General features: G+C 56.2%; 8 protein-coding genes across 8 annotated transcripts; 4 read left to right on the top strand and 4 right to left on the bottom strand.

Annotated features, from left to right (window-relative positions):
* Window positions 1-93: 93 nt before the first annotated feature.
* On the top strand, window positions 94-1,043 carry DICSQDRAFT_47689 (uncharacterized protein; the record flags this gene model as incomplete). The annotated part of the gene is made up of 4 exons (XM_007359854.1): window positions 94-246; window positions 315-708; window positions 775-911; window positions 966-1,043. 4 exons carry the CDS (start codon window positions 94-96, stop codon window positions 1,041-1,043), a joined length of 762 nt encoding a protein of 253 aa, XP_007359916.1.
* A 1,405-nt stretch (window positions 1,044-2,448) lies between these two features.
* DICSQDRAFT_96079 (uncharacterized protein) lies at window positions 2,449-3,895 on the top strand (the record flags this gene model as incomplete). Its single annotated transcript, XM_007360425.1, has 6 exons — window positions 2,449-2,553; window positions 2,816-2,838; window positions 2,948-2,994; window positions 3,128-3,230; window positions 3,512-3,597; window positions 3,783-3,895. The coding sequence occupies 6 exons, from the start codon at window positions 2,449-2,451 to the stop codon at window positions 3,893-3,895; spliced, it is 477 nt and encodes a 158-aa protein (XP_007360487.1).
* Window positions 3,896-4,997: 1,102 nt separating this feature from the next.
* DICSQDRAFT_96077 (uncharacterized protein) lies at window positions 4,998-8,738 on the top strand. The gene is made up of 14 exons (XM_007360424.1): window positions 4,998-5,272; window positions 5,357-5,524; window positions 5,599-5,628; window positions 5,686-5,726; window positions 5,778-5,822; window positions 5,875-5,978; window positions 6,040-6,385; window positions 6,441-6,567; window positions 6,630-7,100; window positions 7,159-7,490; window positions 7,548-7,704; window positions 7,759-7,868; window positions 7,928-7,968; window positions 8,020-8,738. The coding sequence occupies exons 2-14, from the start codon at window positions 5,474-5,476 to the stop codon at window positions 8,343-8,345; spliced, it is 2,181 nt and encodes a 726-aa protein (XP_007360486.1). The 5' UTR covers window positions 4,998-5,272; window positions 5,357-5,473; the 3' UTR covers window positions 8,346-8,738.
* Window positions 8,739-8,919: 181 nt separating this feature from the next.
* On the bottom strand, window positions 8,920-10,187 carry DICSQDRAFT_96073 (uncharacterized protein; the record flags this gene model as incomplete). Its single annotated transcript, XM_007360423.1, has 5 exons — window positions 8,920-9,073; window positions 9,156-9,375; window positions 9,447-9,540; window positions 9,662-10,015; window positions 10,070-10,187. The coding sequence occupies 5 exons, from the start codon at window positions 10,185-10,187 to the stop codon at window positions 9,008-9,010; spliced, it is 852 nt and encodes a 283-aa protein (XP_007360485.1). The 3' UTR covers window positions 8,920-9,007.
* Window positions 10,188-10,341: 154 nt separating this feature from the next.
* Window positions 10,342-11,769, bottom strand: DICSQDRAFT_96071 (PDT-domain-containing protein). Its single transcript, XM_007360422.1, has 5 exons — window positions 11,534-11,769; window positions 11,429-11,486; window positions 11,156-11,376; window positions 10,896-11,103; window positions 10,342-10,834 (listed from the first exon to the last, which is right to left on the bottom strand). Exons 1-5 carry the CDS (start codon window positions 11,594-11,596, stop codon window positions 10,434-10,436), a joined length of 951 nt encoding a protein of 316 aa, XP_007360484.1. The 5' UTR covers window positions 11,597-11,769; the 3' UTR covers window positions 10,342-10,433.
* Window positions 11,770-11,934: 165 nt separating this feature from the next.
* On the top strand, window positions 11,935-17,973 carry DICSQDRAFT_131315 (uncharacterized protein). The gene is made up of 19 exons (XM_007360421.1): window positions 11,935-12,309; window positions 12,368-12,406; window positions 12,457-12,493; window positions 12,544-12,855; window positions 12,909-13,000; window positions 13,059-13,461; window positions 13,529-13,715; window positions 13,771-13,943; window positions 14,012-14,387; window positions 14,445-14,506; window positions 14,564-15,036; window positions 15,100-15,200; window positions 15,282-15,494; window positions 15,546-15,632; window positions 15,684-15,749; window positions 15,803-15,889; window positions 15,944-16,582; window positions 16,641-17,322; window positions 17,386-17,973. Exons 1-17 carry the CDS (start codon window positions 12,150-12,152, stop codon window positions 16,256-16,258), a joined length of 3,183 nt encoding a protein of 1,060 aa, XP_007360483.1. The 5' UTR covers window positions 11,935-12,149; the 3' UTR covers window positions 16,259-16,582; window positions 16,641-17,322; window positions 17,386-17,973.
* A 135-nt stretch (window positions 17,974-18,108) lies between these two features.
* On the bottom strand, window positions 18,109-19,779 carry DICSQDRAFT_151408 (cytoplasmic protein). Its single transcript, XM_007360420.1, has 3 exons — window positions 19,681-19,779; window positions 19,398-19,624; window positions 18,109-19,345 (listed from the first exon to the last, which is right to left on the bottom strand). The coding sequence occupies exons 1-3, from the start codon at window positions 19,712-19,714 to the stop codon at window positions 18,623-18,625; spliced, it is 984 nt and encodes a 327-aa protein (XP_007360482.1). The 5' UTR covers window positions 19,715-19,779; the 3' UTR covers window positions 18,109-18,622.
* Window positions 19,780-20,174: 395 nt separating this feature from the next.
* On the bottom strand, window positions 20,175-20,950 carry DICSQDRAFT_46427 (60S ribosomal protein L13a; the record flags this gene model as incomplete). The annotated part of the gene is made up of 4 exons (XM_007359774.1): window positions 20,175-20,255; window positions 20,310-20,405; window positions 20,467-20,733; window positions 20,792-20,950. 4 exons carry the CDS (start codon window positions 20,948-20,950, stop codon window positions 20,175-20,177), a joined length of 603 nt encoding a protein of 200 aa, XP_007359836.1.
* Between the last annotated feature and the right edge of the window lie 310 nt (window positions 20,951-21,260).

The raw sequence follows: 21,260 nt of genomic DNA, 5'->3' as shown, positions 1-21,260 counted from the left end.
GCCCTGACGCGATCCCAATCCGCGCCCGTCCCAGACGCGTCCTGCACTCGCCTCCCATCCCCCCGCCGTCCCTCCATCTCCTGCCCCCTCAGCATGTCCCTCGCCAAGAGCTGGTTCGACCACGCCTTCAGAGACCGCGCGGCCACGGAGCAGCTCCTCCGCCCAGATCTCGAGTCTGGCCTTCTCTCCCAGCACGACTACCAGCTCGCCGTCGACTTCCTTCCCGGTTATCACCGCTACCTTCCGGTACGTTCCCCCACACAGCATCCTCCGCTTTGCAACCACGATGATATCGTCTGGCAACGCGCGTGCAGTACATTCACACCACCCTCTGGGGCGCCCTCGCCGGCCTTGCTACCTTCCGATACAGGTCAAGGGTCCGCTTCCCCACAACAGTAGTCACCGTCTCTGCTGTCTCGGGCTACGGTATCGGCCTCTGGCATTACTTTCGCTTCCATAGGCAGTTTGCCCGAGAACTCGAAGACCGCCAAGCGTTCCTCCTTGTCCTGGAGAACGTGAACAAGCGACTGGGCAACCAGAGCACCCTGTTCCCCCAACTCGATGAGAGGAAGATGTTCGAAACCATTATGAAACGCAAACAGGAGAACGGGGAGGTCCTCTCCGATGGCGCAGAACTTCTTGCCGACGCCGACCCACCGACAGACGGCGTGGCGCCTTCAGACGCAATCCGTGCCTCGCCCGCGAAAGGTGCGCTCGTCCACCTGCCGGCTTACGTCTCTCTGAACGCGTAATCGTGCGCCCCAGCTGCCGAAGATGCTCCTGCCAGACCAAAGAGTACCTGGGAGGCCATCAGAGAAGCGAATGCGCAGAACGCCGGGAAGCATTCATCTTGGGACGAGCTACGGCAGCGGCACGAGCGTCGGCGCGTTTCGGATTCCGGGCGGGAATCTGTCCGACGGGACCAGGACCAGGACTTCGACTCGACATCGCCTGCGTCTTCCGAGATCGAAGACCCTCGCGCACAGGCGCAGAAGGAGTTCGACGCCATCCTCGAGGCTGAACGGAAAGCGGCTCGGGGCTGAGTCCGAGTCTGGCTTGCTCGTGACCGCCCATGAGTACCGTCAGTCATTTGCTGTAGGTCATCTGCGGTCGGTGTCTCGTGTGCCTGCCGCGAGGTGACACGTACGCTGACACTGCCGTGTTACTCGGGTCCGGTCAATCGTAACAGAGGAACACACTTGGAGATCGCACTATTTTCGCTTCATGCTTTGAGCCTGGCCAAATGTTTTGCGTGGCAACGCGTTCAACGCGTGCACAATGACAATCATGCATCCGCCCCGAGGTCGGACTCCGTCTATAGACCGAGCCTTGGCCGCCCTCGTCCTTCGTGCGGCCGGAACCTTCGACCCGAGTAACGATGGACTCGGGAGTCTCGACCACACTGTCTACGGCATCCCGAGTCCCGAACACCACATAATCACTCTCTCGTCCGTTACCAAAGCTCCCGGTGAGAAAAACCACGCATGATCGCCCTCGTAAGTCTTCTGGCGACTAGCATGCCCAAACGGATCATGCACGAGGCCTCTTCTCAACATTACGAGAACATCTTGTCGAGGAGCCATGATTCGACATGCAATCTCTGCATCTACGATTGTGCAATACAATGCCAGTACTACATATTCTCTTGAAGGCGACGAGTGGTAAGATCAGCGCAAGAAGTCAGCTCGCCAACCCCACGCGCATTTTGCGTGCTACTAGTACGGGTCGGAACAATGGAATGGGAGCTACGAACAAGAACCTGATCCTGGGATTGCTGCGTGCCTGTAAACGGATTCGCGAAGGGTAATCGCCATCGCAACGGCAGTCAGGCTCCTACCCACCGTCGTCTCGAGTTGAGGGGGCGATATCCTAGAGCGGGAGACAGGCTGGATTTCGATAGAGTACGAAATGCTATGTAACAAGCACCCAAATCACGTGCATACTTGTATCCCCCAACTCTCTGGGACGGCTGGCATCAAACATGTACAGGAATGTACGGAGCCCGGAATGCCAGCTGCCGTAGAGAGTTGAGGGGGTACAAGTATGCACGTGATTTGGGTGCTTGTTACATAGCATTTCGTGCTCTATCGAAATCCAGCCTGTCTCCCGCTCTAGGATATCGCCCCCTCAACTCGAGACGACGGTGGGTAGGAGCCTGAACGACAGTAGGCATGGTGAAGCTGCCCGACCGTGCCTCAGCCATTGCGATACATACAATTGTTACATACATACCAATTGATCAATGTGCTAGCTCACTCAATCACAATTAAAAGTACTGTTATGTGGCGTTGCATGGTAGTGATGTCATAACCCTACTTTGGGAGCACGACGATCATGAGCTAATCTAGCCTGAGATAGTCGATCACCCAGACGGCTGCAGTTCCTTTGACCCTTGACCTGAGATCATCCTTCATCCTCTTCAGCTTGACGCACACGACACACTCGCACATGGGTTGGCAGAAGACATTCACGCTCGCGAAGAGGAGCAAAGGCTGCCACCTCGTGACGGACGAGGTGCTCGCCCAGATCGAGCCAGGGTTGCGAGGAGTCCAGGTCGAGATCATCTTCTATTCATCTCTTTGGTAACTGCATACACTGTTGGAACATTCGACCACAAATCCCGCCCAATAGCGGTCCCTCCGACCTCCGACGTTCCTGCATATGCCGATCGTAGACGTCGCGGGCCGATGGAGACCTTGCTACATTGTTGTAAAGAGGGCAGGGCTGTCCGAGGTTGTGCGGTCGATTGAGTCCCGTTCATGCGCTGCCCAAGCCTCGTCAGTGTGACTGACATCCATTCCGCTTCCCCTTCTAGGTTGGAGTTCTGTACCTCTTCATGTACGTCTCTGATTTAAACATTGGCGTCCGAGTGATTCCGGACATGCACCAAACATATTGTGCAAGCTCTCGGGCGCCGAGCTAATGCCTAATCTGCTTGACTCACCAGCCAGCACACCTCGGCAGCACTCACTATCAACGAGAACTTTGACAAAGGTGAGTACTCGGTGTTGGTGAAACTCCCGCGACTGATCCGCTCCATGGACGCACGCCCCTGAATGAAACGCAGACGTTCGGCGAGGTGAGGGACTTCTCCTTACAACCGTATCTTGGTCCGCAGCGTACTGAGCGTTGTGGGGGGCCCTTCTGGACGTTGTGGCAGACATGGACATGGCTCTAGATAACATCGTCCCCGAAAGTCTCAACTGGCGGCACACCGACGAGGGCCCAGAGTGAGTAGCCTCGATTCCAGACGCGCAGCCGCAGAGCGACTCTCCCGACCACGGCCAGAGTGGCATTCGCGACGTGTGCGCGATCGCCGCGCCGCTGTGGCTCGTGCCCTATGCTATCAATAGACCCAAACTAACAGTCGATCGTCTCCCACTCTGTCGACTTCGGAATCGGCGCAGCGACTCGTAAGTGGTTAGCCGTAATCCCGCCGGAGGCCTGTCGCTAAATGGGCGGTCTGCACGTGGACGTGGACGTGGACTCCTTCGTGCTGGAACTGCTCCAGCGTATCGCACACGAAGACGTCGCTGGTCGGCACCTCGATCTGTTTGCCGATCACGGACGGCCGTCTGAATCTGGGCACATGGCAGGGTGGGTCCGACGTCGGCAGTTGTGATCATATGGTAGGCTAGAAGCTGACCGTGTCACCGACCTGACTATGTGCGCGCCCGCGCGACATACCTCAACAACTATGCGTCCTCGTCCGTCGAATACGGATCGTCTTGGATCCATCATTGTCCGGCGACACATTGTAATGGCGGGGTCCATACTTGCAGGGATCTACCTCACGGAGTTCAGACACGCGCCCCACTCGCGCCGTATCGTCGCAACGATCCTGTACGTTGTTTACTTCTTGTACCGCTCTGCGGGAAAGGGGGCTATCTGCTGATGTCCTTGTTATGTTTTCGATAGATCATGAAGAAATGCTGTATTGCCTACGTCGGTTGTACACCGCAAATTCAACTGTATGAACATATACCGAACGTTCCAAGGTATACCAGAGTTGGTTTGGCATTCCGCCCGAAGCCCCACTGGCTTTCCCAGTGGGACTTAGGAACCCTCTCCATGGACGTAGCGGTGAACCTGCTACAATTCCTTGGAATCTCTCGATACTGAAGTGGGGGGACATTTACTCTCCTGTCTGATGAGCGGACCCGGTCTGGATGCGTGGGGGTGACTGTTACAGCATCCGCGCAGCATAGCCGCAGCACCGGATGGATCATCGAGACCGCACGGCGAGCGGCTGTGACGGCGAGGTGTGCTTCAAGGACCCGCGTAGAAAAAACTGCCTGCAGCCTCGTTGACTTTGAGGACTTCGGTCCTAGGGGTGAGGAGCTCCTTCCGCGGAGTTCGCGGCGCGGAGGCGATGCGCTCCGTTCCGCCGACTGGCGAGCTGTGGTTCTGGTATCAGAAGCGGCAACTTTGCTGTAAATGGAAACGAAAGCCGCAACGGTGAGATCAAGTGATGCGAAGCCCTCTGCGATGCCATGGTTTCCGGTCGTGAATCCTTCGCTGGCATCTGTAGACTGTAGCTTGGCAACACGTCCTTTGGGTACCGGAGTCATTATGCAAGATGCCGGGAAATAACCTCGAGTGATAGGGAATTGCATGTCTCAAACTGACAGGCATGACTCCGTTTGCGGGTCGAAAACTGAAACGGCAAACAAGCGGGGAAGGGGAAACGTCGCTCGCTTCTTGCTGGATAAGTACGTAGCAAGCCGTGAAATGCAGAGGTGCCTTGCAAGCAGTGAGTCAACACCGCACTGCGCAGTCGGTCTGCCCGATCGGGCTGGAGAGATCAGCTTGCATATGGATTGTTGATGGGAAACGGCGGAGATGTCAACGGGTCACGGAATCTGACATCGCGCCTATGGGTGGTATATGGCGGTGCGCAGTCTCGTGTCTCTTGAACACAACCTTCTTGTCTAGTCCTCACGGCTTGTAACTGCGTCTTGAGGCTACGCGCACACCTACAGGGGCTGCTGTGCCACGCTCGTCATTCCGACCATCGCCCTCTTAGCTCGGCACACATCCCGCGTCCTTAACGCACGGCACGGCAGCCAAGGCGACGGGGTGGTGACATCGTGCGGACCTTGGAACTGGACTGCTGCCAGTAGCTTTGCAATAAGCGTGTACCTTCCCAGGCAAGCGGGAGAGTGTGACAAGGAGAGGGCATCAAAGACGCTTCATCCCTTCATACATATTTCCGCGCGTGGCGAGAAGCCCCTCTCCCTCGTTCCTCGACGAGCGCCGTCTTAGGCTCTGCGTACGTACGCCGGCGGGATCCCCTCTTCTCGCCAGTTCCCGACCGGACTTCTTCTTCCCACCAGCCACTCATATATACTACTAGCGCGGAAAATCACTCGAGGCCCATCCCTTCATTCCAGGACTCGGCACCAGCCTTAGCGTCCGACTACACCCTTCTTCACTTGCACCACCGGCGCGCAAGACATTTGATCACGCCGGAATGCCCAAGGCACCCCCAACCTCCGCGCGCCCGGCGTTGCGCAGGAACCAGGTACGTTCGCCCTGTACCTCCGTGCATCGCGCAACCACATAGTAAATACCTTGCCGACGCGCTCCCGACGACAGGCGTGTCTCTCATGCAGGAAGAGGAAGCTCGTGAGTGTACCATGCATCGCGCGCCGCACATGCCTCCTGACACACCTGAACGCGTAGAAATGCGACGCCTCTCGCCCCCATTGTGGAACATGCGTTAAGTGGGTCCGCAGGGATTAGGTTCGCTGTGCTTGTGCTTATCCAAGCGCTAGGCAGTGGCAATCGCTCATCAGTGTCCCGCCTCCTGTGGGCTACGCGTACGTCCTCTACTCCCTCGTGACGTACAGATCTTGACGACGGCGCTGGTAGCCACCCAACCGAGCCGCAATGCTCATATGATCCTGTCGAGGGCCTGCCTATGGCGGCTAATGTCGACCCTACTGAGCGCATACGGCTGCTCGAAGAGCAAATATGTACGCTCTTGTCTTACCGCTATCTATCTGTCGCGCAGTATCTGATCTACATGGTGTGTAGCACAACTCAAATCTCAGTTGAATGACCAGAGGAACTTCGACTCCCGTTCCGCATCCCCCTCACGACATGCACATGCCCGCAACCACTTTACGACCAGCTCGTCGTACGGTGGACAGTCTGACAGCAGTAGCCCAGCTGCGGGCGGAATCGTACTTCCTCATGTCTCTCTAGATGTACTTCAGGATCTCTCTCCGCGGAGCAGTGGTTCGCATCCCCGCGGCTCGACAGGTAGCCCTGAATTGAGGCAAGGCACCCATCACAACCAGGCCGTGCCAGATCCTCTCATGGACGTTCTATTCTCGGGGTGGGATCCTGATCTCCCTGACCCAGACACACTCGACCACTAGTATGTTGACACACCTAAAATCTGTCAGCGGCTCATTCTAATTGGCTTTACTTAGCATTGATGTCTTCTTCAACTGTGACCCGTGCGGTTCACGCGTGCTTCACCGGCCTTCATTTCTGGCATCTATGCATTTGCACCCGAAGGATGACAACTACCCTCACCCCGCTATTCTGCATGCAATAGTGCGTCTGACACAGCTTCTGTACGAGTCGGTGATTTAGGGCTAACGACGATTTGTTCCCAGTGCGCTTCGGCTTCCCGATGGACATCGCAAGATATAGTGACGTTGCCTGACGGCACCCGACGCGACAAATTTGCAGAGCTCCACGTCAGCAAAACGAGGGCGTACATTGATCGGACGATGGCGACTGGCGTGGACATCTTTGCTGTCATGCAAGCGTGCATCATTCTCTCATGGTACTTCTACCAGGAGGGACGGTGGGTCGAGGTGTGGATTTTCGCGGGCTTCCAGACGCGCGCAGCCGTGCCTTTACGGCTGAACTATCCCGGTACCTTCTCCGCTATCGGAGCGGCGTCACCAGGCGCGTATCTCGCACCTCCTCGAGACTTCAAGGACCTGGAGTCGAGGCGGCGGACATGGTGGATGACCATCATGTTCGACCGCATTGCGTCCGTCGGCGGCTGGGTGCATGGGGTGGACGAACGCGACATAGGGACGGAGTTGCCTCTCCGTCGTGTGGACTTTGAGACGGACGTCAGTGCTCTATGGTCTGACATATGAATGCTGCGCACGTCTAACCTTCTGTCCGTAGGCGAATGTCCCTCACAACCCCCAGGATCTGTTCTCAGAAGACATGTTCACACAGCATCCGCCGCAGTACACTGATTCATTCATCCTATTCCTCAAAGGTGTCATGATGTTCGGCAGGGTAACGGACTACAACACGCGCAGCAACCTCCGGGCCAACATACCTCCATCTAAAAACCAGAATCCCTTCGCGCTACCTGGGTTTGAAGAGCTCGACCGACTAGTAGCGCAGGACTTCCTGCAAAGTTTCCCACAAGAGTTCAAGCACCTCGGCGTGACCGACGACGGCAGCTCCCTTGACACCGATCTGTATATGGCCCACGTCGTCCCTCACGCGTAAGTTATTGCCTCTCGCTTGTCCGATGAACAGTTCTCGAACGTCGTGGCTTGCAGTGCGATCATCACCCTACATAACCCATATCTCAACTTCTCCGACCCGAGGAGTGTTTCGACAAGCCGATGTCTCAACGCCACCCGTGCCATCCTGGCAGCTTACTATCGCCTGTCAGAAACCTCGCTCGACATCACTCGATTGCATCCGTTCGTGACGGTAAGTTCCGTCTCTCTGCCGTAAACGACGATCTGACTTGCGTTCTATATACAGATATGCTGGTATCTGGCTGCTGTTGTCCAAACACAGCTATGCAAGTACTTCATCGAAATTGGAGATACCGCAAGGGAGCAGACGGTGTGGGGAGAGATCAACGCGCTTCGGTAAGCGATCCACTGTTCGCTTCAGCGTGTCCCCTGAACTCACGAGGCGCCACAACCAGTTTCGCGATGCTCACCTATGGGAGCCGGTCGCCCATCGGCAGTGAGTTTCTCTGACAGTCCTTCACAATTCTCGCAATAACGCCTGCTTCAGCCCGACAAGAGAAGCTCCTACAAGGTCTCATGACGGAGATCGTGCGGATGACAAGTCAAATGCAGCCGCTCGAGGTCGGCGTCCCGCTCTACCCCTTCTCCCATGCTGGCGTTTTCGCCAAGGGGACCCTGGCGCCAGACCCCACCGCCGCTCCGTTGCCTGATGTTATGCAGTACCCGGAGGCCTCCGAGTCACCAACGGGCTTGGCCGGCATGACGGGGAACATAACCTCGGCGTCCTCACCCTCCTCGCTTGCCAGCTGGACGTCCCCTACCATCCGGTCTCGCCCGTACTCGCACTCGGTCTCGACGGGATTTTCCCAATGACGTCGTCGTGATCCGTCTCCTCATGTTTTACGCTCAACCTTCACGTTCCCCTTCGTTGCGCTTTCGGGGCTGGCTATGGAACAATCGGACTGTTGATCGCGCGAGTCGGCCGGCGTCCGGGGCGTGTCTCACGGACGCGCGGTGGACGGACGCTTTGTGATTGCTGTGGACTGGTTCGTTGCTGTGGAACAATTGTACAACCGACGGTGTTCATCTCTATTTTACTCGTGTATCCCTTCTTCTGTTATACTCTCAGGTTTCCTCCCTAGCTATTCGCGGTGCTGCGGTTGGTGGAACGGTTCTGCATCAGCGTGTATCGTGTGTATGGAATTTTGTAGCTAGTTAGGTAGAGATTACGGGCAGCAATTGCTTTGCTAATAGACAACCTCATCCTATCATGACGTAGATGGTTTGTTCTGTGGTCTGGAAGGAGACGAGACTGCTCTAAGAGTCATGTCTGTTGACACATTGGCAGGCAGTGAGCTAGCTCTTTCCGTCGACAACCCTTGCAATGCTTAGCAGACGTGTGACAGACGTTCCTCAAACAAACGGAGGCAATTACTTGAACCACCCCGGTACATTGATGTACAAAAATCGGACACAGTGAGAGTATACGACCAAGTCCTTGGAGGGGTTCAGCCCTCCCGAGCCCGTCACTTGGCTCACCGTTTGTACGGCTTGTGCGAGTGGTGGCGGCAGTGGTTCGCATAGTGGCCCTTCTCGCCACACTGCCGATCAAACACAGCGCAAGAAGCGAGGAACGTGTCAGCGGCACCGTACGTAACACGACAAACATGACAAGCCTCATACCTTGTAGCACACGACGTCTTCGAGGTTCCTCCGCGGACCCGGGGGCCCTCCGGAGCCGCCAAGACCAGGCGGGTGGGCCCCGGGGAAATTGCCCCCTCCTCCACCCCCCCTGTCAAAGTCCGCATACCTACCGTAACCCGGTGGGGGCGGACCGAGGTCCCTGACTGATGGCGGTTCAGGGGGTTCATATGCTTTCGGGGGTGGGATCCCTGGTTTCGGGCTGTCAATGTGAAGAAAAGTGTCAGATACACGGCGCAGGTTCACACTCGAGGAGGGAAGGACGTTACGTACTGGCCGCGGGGACAGTCGGGTCCCAAAGGGCAGAAACCGGTGAGGTATAGCTGGCATGCCACCCTGCGTACGTGTTTGCGGGGACAGTTCGGGCCTGCACAAAAAATTATCACACCAGAATCACGGAAATGAGTATTCGTCACGAAATGCAGATAACAGCAGTACGGCACGGGTGGAGCAAGGAGTCCGCAAAGGTGGAAAAGAGGACGACATACCGAGCCTGCAGAAGCCTCTGTTGTAATCTGGACACTCCACCTTCCGCTCCTTGGGGTGCGCATAGAGACACTCGTCGCCGGCAGAACAGTAGCCGTACTTGGCGTACCACCAACACTCGGGCATGCGGCGGAGGTTGTACTCATGCAAGAACTCACATGCGTCGCCCTTCTTACATAGCCCGCGAAGCCAGTGCTTACAGACGGTCGCCAAACGTTCGCGTTCACGAGGGTGTGTGGGCAGCTGCTTGGGCGGCTGGAAGTTCTGCACAGAGGGCGTGGTGTGTCTGAGAGGACAGTGCAGTGGGCCGAGAGGGCAGCCGGTCGCTGTAAGAGACAGTCTGCATATCTGGTCGTCTGGGCCTTTGTTCAGCGTACCCGCGCGCAGAACTTGGTTATAGTGGTGCGAACCTTTGTCTAGCTTGAGACCGAGGTCGTTCTTAACGTAGAGTTCCTCAGCAAAGTTGTTTTGGTGAAATTTCGGGCTGACGATGTCCTGAAGATTGGTAGAAAGAGTGGTAGTGGTCATTGGTTCTGCACAGTTCGCGTGCAAGGTGCGCGCAAAACAAGCGCCCTCTACCACACAATGAAGAAGGCGGGAATTGCCTTTCGTGGAACTTAGTCATCCCGACCTTTGACATAACCCTCGTCGATCATTCCTACTTGCTGTGATAGTCTATGGGAAATTCGTAGCGATTCGAGACAAGTTCAAGAGAGCACTATGAATTACAAGAAAGGCCAAGATACACTATGCAATACGTGCAAGACCCCAGTCCTACCACAGACCTAGGATCACCGCCTCCCCTCCAGTAGCATTGATCCTCTCTATTCCATCTTGCACCCTCTGGAGCCACTCCTCTTCGCAGCTCTTACTTGCTACTTCGGAATGAACTGGCGGTGTCAGATCTCCCACCTCTACGAAATAGACATCATCGAAAGGAACTCCGTTCAACGAGGGCCTACGGTCGATGCGGAGAGCGGGGCACCCGAAGGTTGTTAACAGGGTGCTTGTGACAATGCGCGACAACTGTGTCGAGGACGGCGGCTCTCCCTCTCTGTGATGGCGTAATTGATTTCCAATACGGACAAGAGCTCGCTGACGGCGAGTCTCTTTCTTGCCGCCGGGAAGGGGCGCATCCAAAGAATTCGAGAGAATGTAGAACCGAGTTGTGTTGGCTGTAGAGACAGGGACCATCAGAGTTAGAGCCAAACTGAAGGCGTATGCACATGAACGCACATAGTTCATTCTGAATGCCGCTTTCGAGAACTTCGAGGCCGTCGAAGAGGTCGGCGCATTGAGCGGAGCATATGGCCGCGCTCTCAGGCTCGTCAGACCCTTCACCGCAGCACAAGATGGCGTTTGCAGCTGCAGATGTGGACGGTACCTTCATACGAGTGGCATTTGGCAGGCGTGCCGAGAGGAAGCGAGAGCACTGCCCAAGAGCCTGCCAAAAGGAGATTGAGCATCTGACTGGGACAAGGATGCAATAGCTGTACCTGCTCGTGGCTCATCACCCTTTGTACGTCTTCCAACTTGACGCCCTGTCGCACGACCAAGCAGTGCTGGACGGCCAAGGCTAGCTCGCCGCGGACGAAGACACACTGTCCTGCCTCCGGGCTGCGGAGAACGTCATATGTCTCGATGACGGTTCCATGGATGCTATTTTCTTGTGGAATCACAGCAAAGGGGATTTCGGGGGAGACCGCGCGAAAGACATCTGCAATCTTGTCAATTGAGGAGGGGGTAAGTAGGAGTTGTAGATGACGTGCCTGCGATAGTAGATTGCTCTGCGTACTGCACCGAATCCTCGAATCTTTCCACGGCGCACTGCAAGATGTTCAGGACAATTCATGCGGTGTCCGGTGACAACCTACGGAGTGCGAATATGATCCTAGCGGTCCGAGAAACGCTAGTCTGGGCAGCGCGGACTCATCCATGGATCTCCCACGAAGATCTGGACGTACTCAGGTTCGGAGGTAGGGATCGTCAAGGGCGGGCTTGACGTTCGCCGTGCTCAGCTGGTCTATATGACTGCGTGGCTGCTCAGCGCGTGTCACTTGACTGGAACGCTGAGTGGCCAGCGAGGCCAGGCGGCTTGAATAATGCTGAGGAATGGTGTCGGACGACCATCTGTGCCAGTGGAATCATGAGCCGCTGGTCCGAGAAGAGAGTAAAGAGGCGCGCGTGTACTCGGGCACGTGAGGTGAGAAATGGGCGTGTATGGGTGGGCGGTGGCAGGAACCGCTCTCCACTACACTCTCTTGGCTGAGGCGTCCCGGCGTTGCGGCTTCTGCTCTCCTCTATAGGCTTTTGGTATCGATCTGCTCGGTTGCAGGGTCAGGTGGTTGCTGGATGCGCTTGCTTTCTCGTCTTTGTGCCGCTTCCAGCCAGACAAGCAGGCTCCTACGCACTTGCCATTCAACTCTACCTCGTCCCCGTCTTCAGACTAGATTTGCGCCACCATCTGCCTCTCGTCCCTTCCATTCTAGCATGTCTGCGGCTGCCAGTGTTCTCCAGAATGGCAATCCAGCAGAGACTCACGGGAACTTCGACCTGGTCACACGTTTCAAGCTCCACTTCGCGGACATCCATGTGTCCAAGTGGAAGAGCCGTGAGTCCGGCCTGTCTGTCGTACATCTAGATTATGATGGTGCGTTTCTCCTAGCTCATAACACCTTGCAGAGAAAATGCTAACGTTTGTCCGACAGCTCCCCTGGTCAACGGATATTTCGTAGTTGGCACAGAAAGTATGTATCCTTTGTCGAAATCTTCGGCTGTTTGCTTACCAAACCGTAAGTCTTCGATGACAGTGGTTGCCCGCATACATTGGAACAGTAAGTTGTAGGGTTATTGTTGCTGTTCAGTTTCTGACACACCGCCACAGTCTTGTGTTCATGGGTTCTAAGAAGTATCCGTACAAGGGTATCATAGACCATTTTGCCAACCGTGGTTTCTCCAATGGCACAAATGCATGGACGGATACCGACCATACCGCATACACTGTGTCCACCGCTGGCGAACAGGGCTTCTTGCAGTTACTTCCGATCTATGTAGATCATATCCTGTACCCGACACTCACCAAAGCCGGTTTCATCACCGAAGTCCATCACATCAACGGAAAAGGTGAAGATTCTGGTGTCGTGTATAGCGAGATGCAGGGTCGTGAGAACACTTCGGGGGACCTGATGGTTTTGCGGTATGTTCAAATGCTTATGTGCACACTGCACGGAGTACTCAAGGTTTGCACAGCATGCAGAGATTGCTTAACCCTCCAGGGAGCGCATACCGTAGCGAAACCGGCGGTCTCATGGAAGCTCTCCGTGTGCTTACTGTAGAGCAAAGTGGGCTGCTTTTTGTCGTCGTTCCCGGGTATCTCTGGTACTGATATAGCTTTCTTAGTCCGGAAGTACCATGGCACATACTACGTTCCTCACAATCTCACGCTCATCGTGACGGGCAAGCTTGCGTCTGGCACTACATCCCTTCTTGATGTCGTACAGAAGGAAGTGGAGCCAAGTATCGTCGAACACAAGCAGAACCGGGGACCCAAGCCCGAAGGCTGGAAGCGGCCGTTCGTCGAGACTGCCAGCGCACAGCGCAATCTCATTCCGGAGACCGTCAAGGAGACTGTAGAGTTCCCTGAGAAGGACGAGAGCGTAGGCGAGCTACAAATCGGCTTCCTTGGCCCGCCACCAACTGCGTTCCTCGAGAGGAAGGCACTGGATATCCTCGGGCTTTACTTGACCTCATCGCCTGTAGCGCCGCTGAACAAGGAGTACGTTGAAATTGAGAATCCTCTCTGGTATGTAATTTGCTCCCTCGCAACGTATGGAGCTTGAATTCTGACAGATTTACGCCATATTCTACAGCACGTACATCTACTTCAGTGAGGACACGCGTGCGAAGCGCGTTGATCTACCGGTCTACATTGGCTCCGTCCCTACAGAGCACCTTGATACCTTTGACGAGAAGTTCAAGGCGAGCCTGAAGAGAATTGCAGATGAGGGTGTCGACATGGACAGGATGGCTATGGTCATAAACCGCGATGAGCGTCAGGTACCTCTTTCTTCGCTAAGTACGAGCAGATCGACAAGGCTGAGCAGCTGCGTAGCTTCGCAGCAAGATTGAGTCTTCGCAAGGCGACACGTTCTCCGGCAACGTGATCACAGACTTTCTGTACGGGTCAGAGGATGGCTCGGATCTTGCACCGTCGATGGACGAGATCAACTACTACGCACAGCTCAAGAAGTGGTCCAGCACACAATGGGCAGACCTCCTGCGCAAGTGCGTCTGCACAAGTGCCTGATTACACGCATATATGCGTGAAAATCTGACGTGCCTGTCTGCGATAGGTACTATGTCGATCCTCCGTCCGTTGTCGTCCTTGGACGTCCTTCCGGCGAGATGGCCGACAGGCTCGATCGGGAAGAGAAGGCTCGCGTCGCTGCCCAGAAGGAGCGTCTGGGACCCAAGGGCCTAGCTGCATGCGAGAAAGCGCTAGAGGACGCGAAGAAAGAACACGAGAAGGAGATCCCGCCAGAGATCCTGAAGTCATTCCCGGTCCCGGACGTGAAGAGCATCGCTTGGATACCAGTGCACAGCGTGCAGGAGAAGCACGGCCGCGACGGCCGTGCGCCAACGGTCCAGGGAGACAACTCGCAGTTGGCGAAGCATATTGAGCAGGATGGCACGCCTCTACCATTCTTCGTCCAGTACGACCACGTCAAGGTAGGTCCTGTCACATAGAGGTCTGGTGTGGCATTACGAGCTTACTAGTAATCGCAGTCCGACTTTGTCACCGTCCACGCATATTTCTCCCTGGCGAAGCTCCCTGATCGCCTCCGCCCGTAAGCTCGGTTTCTTCACATGGTTGATATGTATCATACTCAGTCTCTCATTCCCAGCCTCATGTCTACTTATCTCTCCTCATTCTTCTCTCTCCCTGTCAAGCGAAGTAATGGCGAACGCTTGAACCATGAAGAGGTCGTTCACAAGCTCGATAGCGACACCGTCTCGTATGAGGTCGCCCTTGGTGTCAACAGCACCTTCACGGAGACCGTGCGTGTCAGCATCAAGGTCGAGACTAGCTTGTACGACTCGGCCATCGGCTGGCTCAAGGACCTCGTGTATGGCAGCGAGTTCGACAAAGAGCGACTACAAGTTACGGTTGCGAAGATCGCGCAATCTCTTCCCGAGATGAAGCGCGACGGCGATACCGTCCTCGGCTCGGTTTCTGCAGAACTGCTTTACGCCGAGAGCTCAACGAGCCGCATGGGTGGCGTCGTCCCGCAAATGGAGTTCATTCCGAAGCTTGCTCAACAGCTGCAGGAGTCGCCCCCTGAGGTTGTCAAGGACCTCGAAGAGATTCGCAGCTACCGTGAGTCTTCATCGCATCTTAGCATCGCTAGGTTAGAGCTGACCTTCGTCGTCGCGTCTATAGTGACTGACCCAACTGGTGTCCGGATATCCGTCAACGGCGACATCCTTTCCCTCAAGGAACCGCGAAGCGCGTGGGCGCGCCACTTTGGCAAGGCGCTGCCGGTGCGTCATCTTGTCTCTTTAGCTCTTTTTGCCTCTCGGCAGAAGTGTAGCAAGTACTCACCAATTTTTCTGGCTCCGTAGGAAAGCGAGCTTGCATCCCTCCGCCTTGCGGTGGACACCCTGAGCCTTGTAGGGAAGAACCCTGTTAAACGCGCCGTTGTCGTCAGCTTGCCAACTATTGAGAGCGCGTTCGCCACGCATACCGCGAAAGCCGTCCAGGGCTGGTCGCACCCCGAATATCCCGCAATGCGCGTCGCCATTGAGGTTCTGAATGCGACCGAGAGCTACCTATGGGTACGTGGTAGTCGCCTCACTGACGAGGGTGGCTTTCTGACAACGTCGCAGAGGTACATCCGTGGTTCTGGGCTGGCTTACGGTGCTCACTGCGGATTGGATCTTGAGGCTGGCTTCGTCAGCTTCACACTCTATCGCGTACGATATTCTCATGTGTGTACACGACCAATGTCTGATCGCCTTTTGCAGAGTTCCAACAGCATAGAAGCCTTCAAGCAGGCGGCGAGCGTTATCAAAGGCCTCACTGATGGATCGGTACGCAGACCTACCGGAAGTTTACGACCGACACCTGCTCATTGTCACAACAGATCGCCTTAGATGAGACCGTGCTTGATGCTGCGAAGAGTAGCATTGTGTTCGGTGTTGCGAAGAGTGTCTCCACACCAGGCCGCGCGGTAAACTACCCGTTTTCCTCGCGCGTAGATGTGGAACTGACGACATCGCGCTAGGCTCTGATGTCCTTCATCAACCAAGGTCTGAAGGGCGTCCCACAGAACCACAACATTGACTTGCTCGAGAAGTTCCAGAAGATCACCAAGGACGATGTCCTTGCTGTCCTCAAGAAGTACTTCCTTCCCCTCTTCGACTCCTCGTCCTCCGTCGCGGTCGTTGTCACGGCACCCGGGAAGGCTGATGAGGTGTCCGAAGAGCTGAGCAAGGTCGGCTTCGAGGTTGAGCAGAAGACCCTCCAGGTTGAGGTTGATGAGGATGGCGAGTATTCGGACTCGGACTCGAGCGGGAGCGAGAGCGATGGCGGCCGCTAGCACCATCACTGCCACCCTCTTTACTATCACTGCTAATATGTAGCCATATACAAGGGTTTCCGCGGGGTGCGGATGGGATATGTAGCATCCAACTCACTTCTCTATGATGTCTTGTGCGACTGAATATGCTGCGGGCTCGTTCAACATAGCGTTGCCGACAATAGGATCATCGGTCACGGTAGATTGGTCTCCAATAACCTCAATCATGCGCTCATTTGCCTGGCCGGGCTTGAGCTCGACGTTGTCCAAGAAATCGTTGTCGACGAGGAAACGGATGGCCTGCGAGAGGTTGGAGACAGTCATGCGAATTTCGGGTAGCAAGAGCTGCAGACCTTCATAAGTACTGACCAGCGAAGGTGCTTCGACGAGTAGGGTGACTTACATTCCGGAGTAGGGATTGTCGCTGTGCGAAAGGGTTGCGCGGCGTTCTTCGAGGTTGCTTGGGTCGAGGTTTCTTGACTGGTTCAGGGACGCTAAGAGCCCTTTCTTGCGTCTCAACATCTTCTCTCGCCTCTTCCTCGCCGGAGTCGTCGACATCCATAATCATATCGTGTGCTTCATGTGCTTCAACCCCTGGAGGTGCTTTAGACGAGACGACCTCTGGAGCACTGTCCGAATCTGAATCCGAGCTCGACGACACGTCTTCCTCTGGACGCTGTGTTGCAGCTGCCGCAACTCCCGTACGTGAACCCGTGGATGCCTCCGTAGCAATGGGTGCGCCAGCTCCGTCCTGCTGCTCGTGGGGTCTCCTTCCATCCCAACCGCTATCTCCCCCTCCCCCTTTACCCCTGCCCCTGCCTCTGCCTCGTCCCCGCCCTCGCTGCCCCCCTCGTCCCCTGGTATTCCCTGATTGTCCGTCTCTGTCGGCATCCATCCTCCGCCGCTTCCTCCTCTGCCCATCGTCGAACGGGAGCTGACCGCGCTGTACCGCTTCGCGTTTCTTCTGCTCCTTCTCCGCTACGTTCTGCGCGGTCGGGAACCGCTTCTTGCGCTCCGCGATCCACGCAGCAATCGCCTCAGGCGTGTCGAGGCGAAGACTCGTGCCCTGGATAGGAACCGGCTTCCTACAATTGCAGGTGCGACGGGTAAGTACGCATACACCCAGCAACAGACACGGGCAGACGCACCCTTTGAGGCTGGGGTCCGCGTCCCAGTCGTTTTTCTTCTTCCTGTGATCCCAGCCGGGAGGATAGATGAGGTGCCGGTCCATCATGTGCAGCTCGACGCTCTTTTTCGACCCGGTGAACGAACAACCCTGCTGAGAGCATCTCGAGGTACCAGGCTGGTACCAGCCCCCTGGACCTTGCCCTCCTCCGTGTCCATGCATCGGCGGGCGTTGTGGGGCGTTCGGACGCGCATTGTGGGGAGGGTTGCGTTGATTGTAGTTGGTCCCAGGGACATATGTAGAGGATATCGTGTAACCTTCAGCCGTCACGGAGGGGCCTGCCTGGTTGTAGTACTGAGCGTACGCCTGCGCATAGTGGGCGGCCTGGCCGTATGCGCCAAACTGGGTCTGCCCGTATGGGTTGGAAAGCGCAGCAGTGACCGCTTGCGCGGCAATGTTGGCAGAAGAGGGACCAGCGTGAGCAGAGTAGTATGGCACGCCCTGGTGTGCCTGGGGGCGATTTGGCTGCATCCGAGTCCAAACAGAGCAGAGAGCACGAAGGAGCGCCCGTCTCTTGCGCGAAACTTTTTGATGTCGGCAAATGCGTGTTGGGCTGCACCCAAACTCAGTGCGATCACTGCCGGCGGCGATGACGAAAGCTTCAGTTTCAGTTTTAACCTTACAGACACCGAGGAGGTACTGCACGCGAAAGCAATGTCCTTGTTGACCATGGATAGCAATTAACATACGCATACTTTTACTGTCTATGAGGCGCGCGAGATGCACGAAAGCACTATGGTAGAGCCCAGTTACGTCAGTTTGAGGCCCGTGAGTTAAAAGCATCATGTTGGCCCGCGAATCAGAGGTGTGTGCTACATAAGGGAAGGACAGGGAGACAATAACGCGACGGACTAGAGGTCAAGATAGGAGCTCGAGGCGGGGAGGTACACTATCAGGAGTTTTCGGCGATTTTTGGTGGGGACAAGAGAACGAGGGAAGAGGGAAGGAGAGGAGAGAGGATGACGGGAAACAAGGAACGAGATGGGAGAACCGCAGCCAAGCGCTGAGGTACTGGCTGACAGATGTCGGAGGGACGGTGGGACGGAAGGAGATTGTCCGATATTGGGGGGCTATCTGATATTGGGGGACTGGGTCGGCACGGAGAGGCACGCGTCGGGAGCGTGAACGCGAGCCTCACCTATCGCCGCCCAGAGCGTATCAAGCTTCTGGACCTGCTAGCACCTGACAACTGTTCGCGGCTAGTCCTGCAACTCCTCCTGTTGCTGCTGGTCACGACCGACCCTCCTCTCCTTCTCGCTCTCGAGCTGGTTGTAGAGGAGGAAGAGGGCCTTCTCGTTGGCCTCGGGAGTCCCAACGATGGTGAACATGCGCTCGCCGGTCTCGTCGTGCGGTTCCTTCGCAATGGAGATCTTCGAGCCAGACAGTCGTCGAATCTCGGTGATTTTGGTTCCGTTGCGGCCGATAATGCACCCAACCATGTCGGACGGGATGGAGATGTTCTGAGTGCGGAGGTTGGTCCCTTGTGGTGATGACGGCGAGTTTGGTGAAGGTGATGTGCGCCCGCGCCCGTCGCCGTTAGCCCTTCGGCCGGTGGGGTGCGTGCGACGACCCGAACGCTCGTCGCCCGTGCCAGGGTGGAAAAGGACAGTACCGACCCCACGTTCCCAGTCCTCGAGAAGACAGCGACCAATCTCTTCGATTGCCCGGCCTATCGACTCGGATGACCCTTGCACCTCCACGATGCGCTCTGTGGACTGGGGGAGCATATCCTTGGAGGCAACCATCCGCGCTCCCGAGGAGTCCTGGATGGCTTTGATCTTCAGACCGTTCCTGCCAATCACACTGCCCATGAGGTTGTGTGAGATGAGGAGGCGGATGGCAGTGGTAGGCGAAGAGGAGTTGGACGTAACGGGGGAGGAGGGATTGGCGGAGACGAGTTGGGATACAATGAGGGAGTACGCCTATGATATGCTTGAGATTCTGCTAGATAGCGGCCGAAGAAGCCATACACACCTTTGCCACACCCTCCACGGAGCCAGTTACAGTCAGAACCCGCTCATGGACGCCGGGAATGACTTTGCTGACGCCAGCCTTGACGCCGGTCTGTTCCCGGAGTTCTGCGACGTTTTTGCCCGCCTTTCCAATGATGACACCAGCATCTTTGGTGCTCACGAGCGCACGAAGAGTGAGACTGTCGTCGGCGCCGGTCGGGGAGGGAGAGCGGGACTGAGGAGGAGAGCCTACAGACGAGATTGATTAGCCCGAAGGAAGTAGATCGAGAAATGGGAGAGCGCACCAGCGTCACGAGTAGCGGGGGCGTCGGAGGGCATGGTGAGGGCGAGAAGAGAGGGGCGGGGGGCGTAGGAGAGGGGCGAGGAGGAGGAGAGGGCAGGGCGATGTGGAGGTGAGCGAGCAAAAGCTTGCAGACGGTGCGGCGCTGGTGCGAAGGACTTGCCCAGACCGGCGCAGTCTCGGCATCTCCCCGCCCGCGCGGACCATCCACTTCGCACTCCGCCGGCGGCGACTCGACTCAGCTGGCGCTTAGCTCTAATGACTCGGCGTGCACTCTAGGCTATCACAATCCAGTGTATCCACGCAGGGTAGAAATCGTGTTGTACAAGTAACCGGAGGCCGTAGACCGTCCTACTCGGCAACGGTAGTATCATATTCGAACCTCGTCCCCGTGTAACAGGCATATGGAAGCTATAGGCGTAGTACATGGAATATGTCATGGCACTAATCATAGAAGAGCGCGGAAAGCAGGTGCGATGAGCCATGCAATCATTCCATCTAGTAGCCAAGCTGCACCAGCTTCTCGAAGGATGGTGTCGCATCTGCCAGGGCCTTTTGACGCAGCTTGAGGGCCGCGGTCTGCGTACCCGTTAGGACGCCGCGTGTCATATGAGGCAAAACATTGTCGCTCACCTTGCGCTCGTGGAAGGCCTGAGCCTTGACCTTCCTCTTCTCCTCCAAGCGGTCCACAACGTCCTTGTAGCCCCAACCAACCTCGTGGGACAGACGCTAGGGATCCCGTCGTGTTCATTATCGACCTCATGCCAGAAATATATGTTACACGACGTACCTTGACCGTGCAGTACTTGCGGCCAGGCTTCAACCGCAACACCCTGAGGGCCTCAGGGACGACCATGCGCTTCTTCCTGTCGTAGGGAGGAGGAACGCCCTCAAACAACTTGAGGCGCTCAAGAGCTGCCGCGCCGCGGGCAGTCTTGTGGGGGACCATACCGCGGATGGCCCGGTAGAGAATCTTGGACGGGGCGCGGTGGTGGAAGGGGCCGGACTTTTTCGGGTTGACGATATGGCGTTTATGGAGGAAGTTGTGGTACCGCAGCTGAACAAAGACACTAAGTCTCATTTACCCCGCATAGATCGCAAACGCGTGAATGCACCTTGTTGCGGAAGAAGCTGCCGGAAATGTTGATCTCCTCGCACCGTACGACAGTAATCTTCTGGCCGTTGAGGATTTGCTTCGAGATAATCGAAGCAAGACGACCCAGAAGATGGCCCTTGCCGTCAATGACGATGGGGGTGGAGGAGAAGGTGGCCATGGCGTGTCTGGAAGGGCAGTTGCAGAACGGAGGTGAAAACGCGGAGTTTGGTGAGTCGAGGAGATAGACGAACCTAGTAGTAGGAAGTGAAATAGATAGAGTACAGTGTCAGCGAGAAGCCAACTGCGATACTTGAGGCTCTCACCTTGACGATCTTGCTGCAGTCGGTAATGGTTGGCCGGAGACTCGTACGGGGTGACAGCCACCGTGACTGCTGCTGCATAGTTGATCGGCCACTGCCGGAACCCACTTTCAGCCACCTCTAATGGGCGTTTATTTCGTTGCCTCTCCAGTACTTATAGTCTTCTTC

Source organism: Dichomitus squalens (assembly GCF_000275845.1).
Source record: "Dichomitus squalens LYAD-421 SS1 unplaced genomic scaffold DICSQscaffold_1, whole genome shotgun sequence".
In the NCBI taxonomy this organism is placed as follows: Eukaryota; Fungi; Basidiomycota; class Agaricomycetes; order Polyporales; family Polyporaceae; genus Dichomitus; species Dichomitus squalens.
Note: the sequence above shows the minus strand (reverse complement) of the source record. Positions and strands in the feature narration are given on the sequence as shown.

What these genes read in the sequence shown, in the direction of transcription:
- DICSQDRAFT_96077 (XM_007360424.1), top strand. Translation starts at nt 5,474, where the DNA reads ATGCCCAAGGCACCCCCAACCTCCGCGCGCCCGGCGTTGCGCAGGAAC. An exon ending in CCAGACACACTCGACCACTA is followed by an intron (nt 6,386 to 6,440) that starts GTATGTTGACAC and finishes GGCTTTACTTAG; the next exon opens with CATTGATGTCTTCTTCAACT. An exon ending in GGAGAGATCAACGCGCTTCG is followed by an intron (nt 7,869 to 7,927) that starts GTAAGCGATCCA and finishes CGCCACAACCAG; the next exon opens with TTTCGCGATGCTCACCTATG.
- DICSQDRAFT_96071 (XM_007360422.1), bottom strand. Translation starts at nt 11,596, where the DNA reads ATGGATGAGTCCGCGCTGCCCAGACTAGCGTTTCTCGGACCGCTAGGA. An exon ending in TAGGATCATATTCGCACTCC is followed by an intron (nt 11,487 to 11,533) that starts GTAGGTTGTCAC and finishes AACATCTTGCAG; the next exon opens with TGCGCCGTGGAAAGATTCGA. An exon ending in CGGCATTCAGAATGAACTAT is followed by an intron (nt 10,835 to 10,895) that starts GTGCGTTCATGT and finishes CTGTCTCTACAG; the next exon opens with CCAACACAACTCGGTTCTAC.
- DICSQDRAFT_131315 (XM_007360421.1), top strand. Translation starts at nt 12,150, where the DNA reads ATGTCTGCGGCTGCCAGTGTTCTCCAGAATGGCAATCCAGCAGAGACT. An exon ending in TTTCGTAGTTGGCACAGAAA is followed by an intron (nt 12,407 to 12,456) that starts GTATGTATCCTT and finishes CCAAACCGTAAG; the next exon opens with TCTTCGATGACAGTGGTTGC. An exon ending in TCCAGTACGACCACGTCAAG is followed by an intron (nt 14,388 to 14,444) that starts GTAGGTCCTGTC and finishes TAGTAATCGCAG; the next exon opens with TCCGACTTTGTCACCGTCCA.
- DICSQDRAFT_151408 (XM_007360420.1), bottom strand. Translation starts at nt 19,714, where the DNA reads ATGCCCTCCGACGCCCCCGCTACTCGTGACGCTG. An exon ending in CCCCGCTACTCGTGACGCTG is followed by an intron (nt 19,625 to 19,680) that starts GTGCGCTCTCCC and finishes TCTCGTCTGTAG; the next exon opens with GCTCTCCTCCTCAGTCCCGC. An exon ending in CCGTGGAGGGTGTGGCAAAG is followed by an intron (nt 19,346 to 19,397) that starts GTGTGTATGGCT and finishes AGCATATCATAG; the next exon opens with GCGTACTCCCTCATTGTATC.